General features: G+C 42.9%; 1 protein-coding gene across 2 annotated transcripts in view; it reads right to left on the bottom strand.

Moving 5' to 3' along the window:
* LOC106575192 (tyrosine-protein phosphatase non-receptor type 4) overlaps positions 1-14644 on the bottom strand; it is a 36260-nt gene that overhangs the window by 17502 nt on the left and 4114 nt on the right. For both annotated transcript variants that reach the window (XM_045698815.2, XM_045698816.2), the window contains exons 2-8: positions 13930-14084; positions 2811-2918; positions 2123-2165; positions 1948-2026; positions 1775-1819; positions 1612-1664; positions 246-366 (exon numbers count right to left, since the gene is read on the bottom strand). In XM_045698815.2, the coding sequence (XP_045554771.1) occupies positions 246-366; positions 1612-1664; positions 1775-1819; positions 1948-2026; positions 2123-2165; positions 2811-2918; positions 13930-14084 (604 nt within the window). The remainder of the gene's footprint in view (positions 1-245; positions 367-1611; positions 1665-1774; positions 1820-1947; positions 2027-2122; positions 2166-2810; positions 2919-13929; positions 14085-14644) is intronic.

The raw sequence follows: 14644 nt of genomic DNA, 5'->3' as shown, positions 1-14644 counted from the left end.
CAGTTGGCTCCACACAGGCCATTCAGAGAGTAGGCCACCCTACCATCTACGTGAGACGATAAACAATGACAGCCCTTGTTCTGACCTGGGCACAAAGTCTGAGCCGCCTCAATCTCAGCTGCTGTGAATGAGCAGAGTCCATCGCCGTTTAATCTACAAGTTATTTGATATTTTCTGTGCATTTCCCGTTTTACACCAATGTATCCACACCCTCACACAATATCAGCTGAGAGATTGCTTCTTACTTGTGTTGCTGATGCTGTTTGGCAATCTCTTTCTCAAAGTCATGTGGTGCGTTGGGGATGAAAGAGTATCCGGAGAGGTAGCCGGGCAAGTTCTCGTCCTGACTGTAGTCCCCTAGCTCAGCTGCAACACAACACAAAGCACACAGTGTGTGAGTGTGTAAGTGTGCGTGTGACACAAAGCACAAGGAAGCCTTTACTCCTCTCCTCCTCTCCCTCCTGCACAGCTCCCATTCATTCACACATTTTCTGGTCAAACTTGTCCTTTGTGTGCAAACGGAAAGAAGCAGGACTTTTGCAGCTTGAGAGGAGCCAAACACTTGCCTTTTTTTGTCAATGTTTAGAAAAGAGAGACAGGGAGATGAGTCGTCCTGCTGAGTGTCTCAGTGTTTCCATTCTGTATAAACAGTCTGCCTTCTTCCAAAATGGCACCCTATTCCCTATATAGTGCACTACTTTTGACCAGGGCTCATAGGGTTCTGGTCAAAAATAGTGCACTATATCTATGGAACAGGGTGCCATTTGGGATACGACGCGTCTTCCATAATGAAAAGGGAGCAGACATAAGGAAGTTGGGGGTTAAGTGCCACTATTTCCGAAGCCCTTTAAGAAAAGTATGTAGCACAATAATGTGAATCAATTAATAAATCATTTTAACAGAAACTACATCAGTATGTGAAAACAGTGGGAAAAATGAACAGTAATAGCCCAGTATACACTAACTATCCTGCTCAGACCTGTGACTGACATACAGACTGGCACATGTGAAATGTCCTCCATTCTATTGTTGTTATTATAGTAATTGCGGTGAGACCACCATGGCCACTTTCCATTTCCTCCTGTGACTTCTATACCTCCCATATAGCATGATACGTTTACTACAACCCCACGAGAGAGTCAGCCAGCCAGTCAGCCAGCCAGTCAGCCAGCAAGCCAGCCAGCCAGTCAGTCAGTCAGTCAGCCAGCCTATTAAGCTAACAACCAATGAGCAGTGTTCTTCTGCCCTGCTGCCAGCCTGGTTGTGGTGATTGTGCTGTTACTCCTCCCCCCTCAGCAGCGTGTTGGGGTCAATGTGTAAACAAAGACCTGCAGCAGCCAGGCCACATGAAAGCAGCATCATTACAAGACAAGTACAGTATGAAGTAATACTACGGTCTGAGGTTTCCAAGCTACTGTAATAGCCAGATCCCCCATACTCTCAATGCTTGAAATCCTATGGTGGATATTAGGACGGAGATAGGGAAAATACACTACTGAACACGTTCTATCAATAGTAGTTAGTGACAAGGTTTCAGGCAGAATGTGTGCGACCATAAGTCAGTAGTACAGTTCTAGTTGAATAGCTGAGAGGAATAATTGAAGTACTTACACTGAACGGCGTATGAAGCAAGAAGAGCGGCTGTGATGTACGGACACGGCAGCCTGCGAGCCAAGGATTCAGTTATAACTCAAATTCACCACATGAAGATTATTCAAATGTTTGAACAAACCAACCAAATACAGAGCTGTGTGTTTATAAAATCCACACTCACCTTCCACTAAGTATGTCCTGTTTAATCTGCAAAAAGTACTGGTACCTAAAGGGGACCCAAAACAGCAAGATCAATACAAAACCTTTTAAGTCCACTTTAATCAAACTGTATGGAGAATAGCATAGAGGAAGTACTGCTTACTTCTGTCACAGTGCCACCCATTAAGAACTTACCTTGTATACTCCTCCTGAAGTTTATTGGGGTCGGTTACAAAGAATTTAACCCTAAAATTCAAACTGTGTGGAGACCTCCCTGAAGAAAAACAAACAACCAGATTAATGGAACTAAAACTAGCGATAAATATAATATTGAAAATACTAGAGAATATTCCAAATGTATCAAACATACTTTTTAATTGCTTTCTAATGGGTTTGGTTGGATCCAGCCACCTCTGTAAAATATGGATAGAGAAAACCACAGACACAGTAGGGGACAAGAGGGAAAATGAAAGATACATTTTTACTCAAAACATTAGAGAAAGTTCAGAATAGAAATCAAACTGTCCTGCGAGATAGCATCATCAAAAATATACATACGTATCAAAGTCTGAATTTCAGCAGTCACAAATGAATATTTGCATTGTTATTTTGTGAACTTTCCGAAACACAATCTGTAGCCTCTAAACACTATTCTAGACGCTGTTTCAACTCTATTGTTTGCAGATCATGACCCATAACCTTCTTATTATCTCAAACTGTTTGCTGCAAATACGCCACAGTTTGCTGACAGGGCTGGAGAGAGCCTATTCATGAGATGCTGCTATGCTGCCAGTCAGAGTGTTTGAGGGGATCAGCCAGAGCAGGGCTCTGCGTAGATCTGCTAATCCTGATCACATAACAATCAGTAATTTCGGAAGCCAGTTGATTTGGAGATCAGTGATTCTGCGCCGCTGCAATGTAGTCTAACGTGCACAATCTCAGGTGGCCTCACCTGAACTCTTGCGACAGCCTGTTGAAATAAACGAGTCAATCGAGCAGCTAGCTAATTACCGAGCGTTGCGCAAGATTTGGTTCTGGGTCCTGATTAGAGGCCTCACCTGACTGTCTGAGGAGTCGTCGGCCAGCTGGAGGCCGAAGTAGTCTCTCTCCGTCAGCTCCAGGTGTTTAAACACTACATCCAGCAGGACCTGTCCTTGATCGTGCTTCTGCAGGCGAGAGAAACCAGACAGACCTTCACAATCCTGTAGTACAGATATATGACTATCTCATAATACAGATGACTGAAGCAGCGTAGGACTGAGAAGTGTGTTGGCCGTAAAGTGATTGACACCTCCAATACAGAGTAGCCTAAAAATACTTAATTGATAGAGGGCTATTGAAAAACTATCACACAACTATGTGTAATGCTTACCCTACTGGGTTTCTGACTGGAGGTTGGGCATTGCAAGCGTTTCACAACAAGGCCTCACAGCTGCTTTCTAGAAGTGTCAGGGCAATGTGCAGCCACAGGCATCCGGAACACTGAACCAGACCATGTATTATTTACAGAGAGCTGGGAGAAGGAGGGAACACAAACTATACTACACACAGTGACTTCTCTTTGCCTGATTTGATTGGCCCATGTCATATAGGCTACCCACTAGGCTACTAGTAGTAGGAAGACCATTGGTCCGCACATGGAGCCTTGAGGAACACCATACGTCTCAATCTCAACTGAGGCTCCGCAATCACAGTCTACCTTGTAATGCCAACCAGGCAGGAAAGCAGAAAAAGCACGTTTCAATCACCTAACTACATACGCCAATCTCTCAGTAATGTAAAGAAACTGGACCAACCAGTTGACTGGCATGTTTCAGTGAAACAGTGATTTCCATGGAAATCCCCATGGAAATCCCCCATGCACTGAAACGGAAGTACTTCCCTAACTCTGTTTGACTGTGTCACTGGCATTAAGTGATCAATAATGTAGAGGAAATTAATAATAACTGAAAACCTTCAGTATCTGCATAAATAAGTAAACACCACAAGGGCTGTGGCAGTCATGACATTTTGTCAGCTGGTTATTGTCGTGCAATAGTAAGAAGAATGTAATAGAATTTAGCTGAATAAAATAGAAGGATATTTTTCCCATTAAGTGGATATGTTGAGGGTAAAGTGATCATTTGAAACAAGTACTATACACTAGATTTTGAGTTATTTGGCAACTTTAGTTGTCAATGACACAAACCTTAATGTCTCAGAAATGAAAACATATATGGGATGCATGATTTACATTTTACATTTACGTGATTTAGCAGACGCTCTTATTCAGAGCGACTTACAAATTGGTGCATTCACCTTATGATATCCAGTGGAACAACCACTTTACAATAGTACATCTATATCTTTTTTTTGTGGGGGGGGGGGGGGGGTTAGAAGGATTACTATATCCTATCCCAGGTATTCCTTAAAGAGGTGGGGTTTCAGGTGTCTATGGAAGGTGGTGATTGACTATAGGATATTGATGATTTGAGAGAGTCACATAAAAGAAGAACCTTGTGCTCTGTTCCTTGCCTCAGGCTGCACAGCTGTTCTCTCATCAAGTGATCATATTTTCACCCATCAGATTATTCTAAATTTAATCTTGTCTAATATGTAAAATTAGTTTTGATTTAGATTGGCCGGGAACAGTGGCAGGAACAGTGGCAAGGGGGGGAGCAATCCGTATGCACGCGAATAGGCTTCTTCGGTTTTATAGCGGAGTTGTGCTAAATACAGTTGAAGTCGGAAGTTTACATACACTTAAGTTGGAGTCATTAAAACTCGTTTTTCAACCACTCCACAAATTTCTTGTTAACAAACTATAGTTTTGGCAAGTCAGTTAGGACATCTACTTTGTGCATGACACAAGTCATTTTTACAACTATTGTTTACAGACAGATTATTTCACTTATAATTCACTGTATCACAATTCCAGTGGGTCAGAAGTTTACATACACTAAGTTGACTGTGCCTTTAAACAACTTGGAAAATTCCAGAAAATGATGTTATGGCTTTAGAAGCTTCTGATAGGATAATTGACATCATTTGAGTCAATTGGAGGTGTACCTGTGGATGTATTTCAAGGCCTACCTTCAAACTCAGTGCCTCTTTGCTTGACATCATGGGAAAATCAAAAGAAATCAGCCAAGACCTCAGAAAAAAAATCGTAGAGATCCATACGTCTGGTTCATCCTTGGGAGCAATTTCCAAACGGCTGAAGGTACAACGTTCATCTGTACAAATAATAGTACGCAAGTATAAACACCATGGGACCACGCAGCCGTCATACCGCTCAGGAAGGAGACGCGTTCTGTCTCCTAGAGATGAACGTACTTTGGTGCAAAAAGTGCAAATCAGTCCCAGAACAACAGCAAAGGGCCTTGTGAAGATGCTGGAGGAAACAGGTACAAAAGTATCTATATCCACAGTAAAACGAGTCCTATATCAACATAACCTGAAAGGCCGCTCAGCAAGGAAGAAGCCACTGCTCCAAAACCGCCATAAAAAAGCCAGACTACGTTTGCAACTGCACATGGGGGCAAAGATCGTACTTCTTGGAGAAATGTCCTCTGGTCTGATGAAACAAAAATAGAACTGTTTGGCCATAATGACCATCGTTATGTTTGGAGGAAAAAGGGGGAGGCTTGCAAGCCGAAGAACACCATCCCAACCGTGAAGCACGGGGGTGGCAGCATCATGTTGTGGGGGTGTTTTGCTGCAGGAGGGACTGCTGCACTTCACAAAATAGATGGCATTATGAGGAAGCAAAATTATGTGGATATATTGAAGCAACATCTCAAGACATCAGTCAGGAAGTTAAAGCTTGGTCGCAAATGGGTTTTCCAAATGGACAATGACCCCAAACATACTTCCAAAGTTGTGGCAAAATGGCTTAAGGACAACAAAGTCCATCACAAAGCCCTGACCTCATCCTATTGAAAATATGTGGGCAGAACAGAAAAAGTGTGAGCGAGCAAGGAGGCCAACAAACCTGACTCAGTTACACCAGCTCTGTCAGGACGAATGGGCCAAAATTCAGCCAACTTATTGTGGGAAGATTGTGGAAGGCTACCCGAAACGTTTGACCCAAGTTAAACAATTTAAAGGCAATGCTACCAAATACTAATTTTGTGTATGTAAACTTCTGACCCACTGGGAATGTGATGAAAGAAATAAAAGCTGAAATAAATCATTCTCTCTACTATTATTCTGACATTTCACATTCTTAAAATAGAGATATTCTGGAGCTAAAGGAATGAAGGAGAGAGAGGAGGAGATGGAAACGCACGGTGGTGAGATATTATGCAGCTAAAGGAATGAAGGAGAGAGAGGAGGAGATGGAAACACGGTGGTGAGATATTATGCAGCTAAAGGAATGAAGGAGAGAGAGGAGGAGATGGAAACACGGTGGTGAGATAGTATGCAGCTAAAGGAATGAAGGAGAGAGAGGAGGAGATGGAAACGCACGGTGGTGAGATATTCTGGAGCTAAAAGGTCATGTCACACAATTAATAATAATCATTTTTTTAAAACCCGATTACTAGGGCATTCAAAATAAAAATGCACTATAATTGGAGGATAACTGTTAGCTACCCTGCACAACCAACAGCATCGCCTAGGGCTATAAGTTCCCTCCCAGACTTGTGGATAGAAATGTTGGAGTGTAGCATAAGGTAACCAGTCTATCCAGTATGTATAATGATACTCTCAAAGGCGATTACTCGAATGCGTTTCATTTTGGAGTATAGGCTAGCCTCTAGGGGCTAGGGGGCAGTATTTTCATGGCCGGATGAAAAACGTACCCAATTTAAACAGGTTACTACTCTGGCCCAGAAAATAGAATATGCATATTATTAGTAGATTTGGATAGAAAACACTCTGAAGCTTCTAAAACTGTTTGAATGGTGTCTGTGAGTATAACAGAACTCATATGGCAGGCAGAAAACCTGAGAAAAATTGAATCAGGAAGTGGGAGAAATTAGAAATGTAGTTTTTGTTTTGAATCCCTTGAAAAACTACAATGACAAAACTACAATTTACGTTGCACCTCCTAACTCTTCCATTGGCTGTTAACAATCTTTAGGAACTGGTTTCAACCGTCAGCTGTTACTGGGCAGATAATTATGGCTCAGTCAATCATTGGCCAGTCTGAGGAGAGGTGTCTTATGATGCGCGTGCACGTGACTTCGTTGTTTTTTTATTTTTCTTCTGGGATGAATACCTATTGCCCGGTTGTAAAATTATCGCAATTTTACGTAAAAAAATACCCTAAAGGATTCATTGTAAACATCGTTTGACGTGTTTCTACAAATGGTAATGGAACTTTGAACATTTCGTCTATGGATTTGCGTCCACGCCACATGGCATTGTAAAGTATTCTGGATGGGTCAACAAAACGGACGTATTTGGACATAAATTATGGACTTTGCAGAACAAATGAACATTTCTTGTGGAAGTGGGTGCCCCTCCGAGTGCATTCCGCCGAAGATCAGCAAAGGTAAGTAAATAGGCTAACTGTATAGCTTAGCATTGAAGGCTAAGTTCTGTACTCAGAATATTGAACAATGTGCTTTTTCTGTAACGTTATTTTGAAATCTGACAATGTGGTTGCATAAAGGAGTAGATTATCTCTATTTCTTTAAATAATTGTTATACATTTTTTCAACGTTTATGAGTTCTTCTGTACATTAAATGTGCCTATTCACCGGAAGTTATGGGGAGAAAACATTTTCTGAACGTCACGCGCCAATGTAAAAATTGGGTTTTTGGATATAAATATAAACTTGATTGAACAAAAAATGCATGTATTGTCTAACATGATGTCCTAGGAGTGTCATCTGATGAAGATTGTCAAAGGTTAGCGCTTAATTTTAGCTGTATATCTGGTTTTGTGATGGCTATCGTGCTTGGAAAATTGCTTTTTTTTTTGCTGAGGTGCTATGCTAAAATAATCTAATGTTTTGCTTTCACCGTAAAGCCTTTTTGAAATCGGACAATGTGATTGGATTAACGAGTAGAGTATCTTTAAAATGCCGTATAATACTTGAATTTTAATTTTGAGATTATTTTGTTTTGAATATCGCGCCGTGCTATCTCACTGGTTGTTGTTCAACCAACCCCGATCCTCAAGAGGCTAGACCTATTATGGACCAAAGACATCTTCAATCTGTTTAGTCTTTTTGCCATGCATAATATGCGGTAGGCTAAGTTGTATAACGGCACAAATATAATTTTGATTAATATGCTCTTAATATGCGTATGGGTGTTTTGAATGAATCCTCAACCTTAGAAAGCGCTGTCCATTACATTGTGTTAGGCTTGGAAACAACATCCACAACGACCATGTTTCACATTCAGCTTCAACCTGCTGTTGAACTCCTTTCTTCAAATTGATCATCACAGTGAGGCGAGTTTAAAAGCACATACTATTTTGATGATAAGTGTTTGATGTGATTTTCGACCGCATTTGCATTGATGTCAGAGTGGTTAGAGGAACAATAAAGCCCTGAGTTCCAGGCCATTAGGACCTGATGGAGGGACAACAGAGCCCTGAGTACCAGGCCATTAGGACCTGATGGAGGGACAACAGAGCCCTGAGTACCAGGCCATTAGAACCTGATGGAGGGACAATAGAGCCCTTAGTACCAGGCCATTAGGACCTGATGGAGGGACAATAGAGCCCTTAGTACCAGGCCATTAGAACCTGATGGAGGGACAATAGAGCCCTTAGTACCAGGCCATTAGGACCTGATGGAGGGACAATAGAGCCCTTAGTACCAGGCCATTAGAACCTGATGGAGGGACAATAGAGCCCTTAGTACCAGGCCATTAGGACCTGATGGAGGGACAACAGAGCCCTGAGTACCAGGCCATTAGGACCTGATGGAGGGACAACAGAGCCCTGAGTACCAGGCCATTAGGACCTGATGGAGGGACAACAGAGCCCTGAGTACCAGGCCATTAGGACCTGATGAAGGGACAACAGAGCCCTGAGTACCAGGCCATTAGGACCTGATGGAGGGACAATAGAGCCCTGAGTACCAGGCCATTAGGACCTGATGGAGGGACAATAGAGCCCTTAGTACCAGGCCATTAGGACCTGATGGAGGGACAACAGAGCCCTGAGTACCAGGCCATTAGGACCTGATGGAGGGACAACAGAGCCCTGAGTACCAGGCCATTAGGACCTGATGGAGGGACAACAGAGCCCTGAGTACCAGGCCATTAGGACCTGATGAAGGGACAACAGAGCCCTGAGTACCAGGCCATTAGGACCTGATGAAGGGACAACAGAGCCCTGAGTACCAGGCCATTAGGACCTGATGGAGGGACAACAGAGCCCTGAGTACCAGGCCATTAGGACCTGATGGAGGGACAATAGAGCCCTGAGTACCAGGCCATTAGGACCTGATGAAGGGACAACAGAGCCCTGAGTACCAGGCCATTAGGACCTGATGAAGGGACAACAGAGCCCTGAGTACCAGGCCATTAGGACCTGATGAAGGGACAACAGAGCCCTGAGTACCAGGCCATTAGGACCTGATGGAGGGACAACAGAGCCCTGAGTACCAGGCCATTAGGACCTGATGAAGGGACAACAGAGCCCTGAGTACCAGGCCATTAGGACCTGATGAAGGGACAACAGAGCCCTGAGTACCAGGCCATTAGGACCTGATGAAGGGACAACAGAGCCCTTAGTACCAGGCCATTAGGACCTGATGGAGGGACAACAGAGCCCTGAGTACCAGGCCATTAGCACCCCTACCGTTAGTGAGTTGGGTACTACCACAACATGTCCAGAGTGCATAAGAGGAGATTACGAGTCACATGGAATTTTACTACGGTCAACGTGACTCATGACTGCCGTTGGGGTGGTAATACGGTAACCGCTACATCCCTAAACACCACACACACAAGTCTACGTGGCGCTAACGGGTGAGATCAGAGTGCTGTGCCTCAACCTGGAGATGAGCTCTAACCATAGCGGTCAGCAGCGATCAGGTCATACTCTCTCCAGCCACTAGGCTAAAGCACAGCAGCCACGTTGGGGAACCAAACTACCAGCTAACGAGGGGCTTTACTGAAACACTGAAGTTCTCCAGCTCCAGAAGTTAAACAGATGCCTGTTAGAAGCCTTCTGTATATTCCCTGTGCAGTGCCGGTATTGGAGGTGGTTCCCGCATGGCGGTAGAATGCCAGGGGGCATGATGAAGGAGCTGTCAGTTGTCATTCAGTACTGACTTCCCCTGTGTATACATGATGGGTGTCTGTGCACACTGGATGGTTCCCAGAGGATAGAACCGACATCACCGCCAACCAACCATATGAAACACATATGCACACAAACATGAGGGCCTGTATTCACCTAATCCTGACTGGCAGTGAAGCGTTGACCTGGTTTAGCCCCGCATGGCACTAGTAAAGACAAAGGACTCCATAACGGCAGCTCCGTAGTCCCTGAAATGGACTCATCTTAATTCATGACCAGGGGATTAGTGGGCAGCAGCTGAGTAGATTTGACCCAGAACAGAACAAAGAGTATCGGGGCAACAGAGATGGTCGTGGGTTTGACTGAGGTGCTGTGGGTGTCGGTTATAATTAGGGGGAATGCACTAACATCGTGACTCTCTGCCCCCGTTCCCCACAGCGCACCACACGGGCCAGATATCCCCCACGCTTGGCTCGGAAAAGCCATTGTGATGTTTGCAGTTCAGTCTTGGTGTAAGTGTTTACTCCATTAGATAGCGACCCCAGGAGTCTCCTTTAAAACCAGAATGCCAGACATTCTGCTATGTCTCTGCTGTGCTGCTATTAATGACAGATATTGTCACGACTTCCGCCGAAGTCGGCTCCTCTCTTTGTTCGGGCGGCGTTCGGCGATCGACGTCACCGGCTTTCTAGCCATCGCGCTCCATTTTTCTATTATCCCATTTGTCTTGTCTTGTTTCCATACACAGCTGGTTATCATTTCCCCAATCAATCTACTTGTATTTAACCCTCTGTTTCCCATCATGTTTTGTGTGTAATTGTTTCATGTTTTTCGTGGTGTTTGATTTACGCGCTTCACTTTGGTTATGTTCCGTGGTTTTGAGCGCATTTTTATTTATGTAGTGCTCTCGTATTTTGGAACTATAATAAAGTGCGCTTGGTTACATTTCGCTTCTCTCCTGCACCTGACTTCGCCTCTCATACACCCGATATTGACAGATATCTAAAATTACCCAGGCTCCTTTGGTCCCTACTACTACAATGCATCTGTACTTTAATGTGCAATTCCACCACTTTTCAGATACATTTTCATTATCTCCAGCACAATACCAGTGTCTATATACTATTGTGAATTTGGAAAGTATTCAGACCCCTTGACGTTTCCACATTTTGTTACGTTACAGCCTTATTCTAAAATGGATTAAATTAAATGTTTTTCCTCATCAATCTACACACAATACCCCATAATGACAAAGTGAAAACAGGTTTATAGAAATATTTGCACATTTATAAAAAATAAAAAAAAAGAACAGAAATACCTTATTTACATAAGTATTCAGACCCTTTGCTATGAGACTCGAAATTGAGCTCATGTGCATCCTGTTTCCATTGATCATCCTTCAGATGTTTCTACAACTTGATTGGAGTCAACATTTGGTAAATCCAATTGATTGGACATGATTTGGAAAGGCACACACCTGTTTATATAAGGTCCCACAGTTGACAGTGAATGTCAGAGCAAAAACCAAGCCATGAGGTCGAAGGAATTGTCTGTAGCGCTCCGAGACAGGATTGTGTCGAGGCACAGATCTGGGAAATGGTACCAAAAATGTCTGCAGCATTGAAGGTCCAAAAGAACAGAGTGGCCTCAGTTATTCTTAAATGGAAGAAGTTTGGAACCACCAAGGTACAGAGAGATCCTTGATGAAAACCTGCTCCAGAGTGCTCAGAATCTCAGACTCAGGCGAAGGTTCACCTTCCTACAGGACAATAACCCTAAGTACAGAGCCAAGACAATGATGGAGTGACTTTGGAACAAGTCATAACACTATCACTCGTATTTCATATGCCACAACGATTCATCGATACGTATGCTATGATGCTGGTAAAGTTGTCTCGCGCACCTACAGTGCTGGTCATAACCCTGACTTTAACCCGATCGAACATCTCTGGAGAGACCTGAAAATAGCTGTGTAGCAACGCTCCCCATCCAACCTGACAGAGCTTGTCTGCAGAGAAGAATGGGAGAAACTCCCCAAATACAGGTGTGCCAAGCTTGTAGCGTCATACCGAAGAAGAATTGAGGCTGTAATTGCTGCCAAAGGTGCTTCAACAAAGTATTGAGTAAAGGGTCTGAATACTTATGTAAATATGATATTTCATTATTATTATTATTTTTGTTTTAATATGCAAAAAATACAAAAAAAACGGTTTACTTTGTCATTATTGGGTATTGTGTATAGATTGATGATGAAAAAAAACTATTGAATCTATTTTAGAATAAGGCTGTAACTTAACAAAATGTGGAAAAATTCAAGGGGTCTGAATTAGGGATGCACGATATATCGTGAACATATCTAGATGTCTAGTTTAACGCGGAAGTGCAAAACCGATGTCAAAGCTGACGTACATACCTAGTTACCGTAGTTACACAATAGTGGAATTTGCGGTTTGCCTTCAAAGTAAAAGTACGTCATTGATAGTGATGCAAACGAATACAAATAGTATAATTATGTCATACTTTTATTTTGAAGGCTAACAGCAAAGTCCACTATTGTGGCTAATCCTTATTGTGGTTGGCTTCACATAGATGGGTCCGCTCACCATTAATCAAACAAGAACTGTCTCATAAATTAGGGTTATTTTAGCTGATGACAGCTAGATAACTATAGCTACTGAAACAGATTATGTCGGTTTGCTATGTTTTGGGGGAAGAACATTGTTTGCATCCATGAGCTAGCTAGCTTTTTTTTATGACCAGCACTGCAGGTGCGCGAGACCACTTTACCAGCATCATAGCAGACGTATCGATGAATCGTTGTGACATATGAAATACGAGTGATAGTGTAATCAATGTGTAATAACTATGTAAAATGTGTATGAACGCGTTAAATTATTAGGTGACGTGGAGTCATATTCAGGTCCTGATTGGTCAACAAGCTTATTTGACACGCAAAGATCCAAACGGCGTTCCATAGCAAAGACCCAAACGGTGTTCCATAGAAATCCTGGTTGAGAATGAAACGACTTAACAAATGAACAACAAAACAGCACAGCAAGCAAGTGAAAGAAATATGTCTTGACTATGTTTTACTGGTAATGGGGACATACGTAAATGCCAATAAAATAACTTTTTGGTCAGTGTGGTGTGTGTAACCTTTATTTAATTAGGCAAGTCAGTTAAGAACAAATTCGTATTTACAATGACGGCCTACCCCCTGCCAAACCCAGACGACGCTGGGCCAATTGCGCACCGCCCTATGGGACTCCCAATCACGGCCGGATATGATACAGCCTGGATTCGAACCAGGGTCTGTAGTAACGCATCTAGCACTGAGATGCAGTGCCTTAGACCGCTGCGTCCATGTGTGTGTGTTAACTATTTAACTGTACTAGAATGCTTAAAAGGCCGCTAAAATGTTAAATATCTGTATTGCTTTTTGGGCAAGGAATATCGGTATCGGTCAAAAATGTCATATCGGTGCATCACTAGTCTGAATACTTTCCGAATGCACTGTATGTGAAAAACATTTTGAAGAAAAATATTGAAGTTAAAAAGTTCTACCCGATGACATTTTTAAACACTAAGATTTGTGGGGAGCAAGAAAATACCCTCCCTCTGGCTAGAAATTCACTGCAGGTTTCGAAAACCACCATTTTTTTCTTCGTTTTAATCCTACCCTGTGATGTCAAAGAGAACCATTTTTTTTAGGACCTTCCTTATCTTTTTAACCACAGATCATAGAATCAGGCCGTTTTCACATATGCAAACACTGCTATGGTTCTGGAGGTAATGAATATGAGGTTGAAAACCCTTTAAACAAAGTCTAATTTATCTTTATAGGACTACCTGGTTACTGCGTAGCCTATTGATAGACAACTGGTTTCGAGAAGAGGTTGAAGGCCCTAACCCAGTCATTCTCTATGGTGAAATGTATGGCTGTACAGTCAGTGTAGATGCCGGGAGTAGTATAGTACAGTACTTACATTAACTTTGAAGGCTTGAACTGTGTTATCCAGCAGAAGAACATTACAGACCACCTCTGTGTGCTGCCTGTCTTGTGCCAGCTCTGATGCTCGGACATTGTCGTTACTGCCAGATGGCAACCGGGAGCGTGAGGTCATTACTGTCCACACTGGGTCTGCAACACAGAGAAACAAAACAACAGGGTTAGGGACCTTATATTATACTGCATTTAAATACATTACATTGTTCCAGAGTGGCGCAGCGGTCTAAGGCACAGCATCTCAGTGCTAGAGGCGTCACTACAGACCCTGGTTCGATCCCGGGCTATATCACAACCGGCCGTGATCGGGAGTCCCACAGGGCGGCGCAAAATTGGCCTTGCGTCGTCCGGTTAAGGTGCGGGTTTGGCCGGGGTAGGAATTTGTTCTTAACTGACTTGCCTAGTTAAATAAAGGTTAAATAAAAATTAAAATTCTGCAATGGAGAACGGTTAGCCTCCTCTTCAACACCAGTATACCATTTTTCAAAATGTTGTTCATTTTCATTTTTTATTTAAACCGTCGGCAACAGCATATTTGAGTCAAGTAAAAAGAATAAAGACAACGCACTCCTCCTTAAATCTGTGACCGATGCTGATGATGTCATCCTTCATTCTAGTATTATCTAGAAAGAGATCCCCGTCAGATGCAAGACCCTTGATCCTTTATGGTCCATGCTCTTACAGTCAGGCTGCAG

Source organism: Salmo salar, chromosome 17, assembly GCF_965601325.2.
Source record: "Salmo salar chromosome 17, fSalSal1, whole genome shotgun sequence".
NCBI classification, from domain to species: domain Eukaryota; kingdom Metazoa; phylum Chordata; class Actinopteri; order Salmoniformes; family Salmonidae; genus Salmo; species Salmo salar.
Note: the sequence above shows the minus strand (reverse complement) of the source record. Positions and strands in the feature narration are given on the sequence as shown.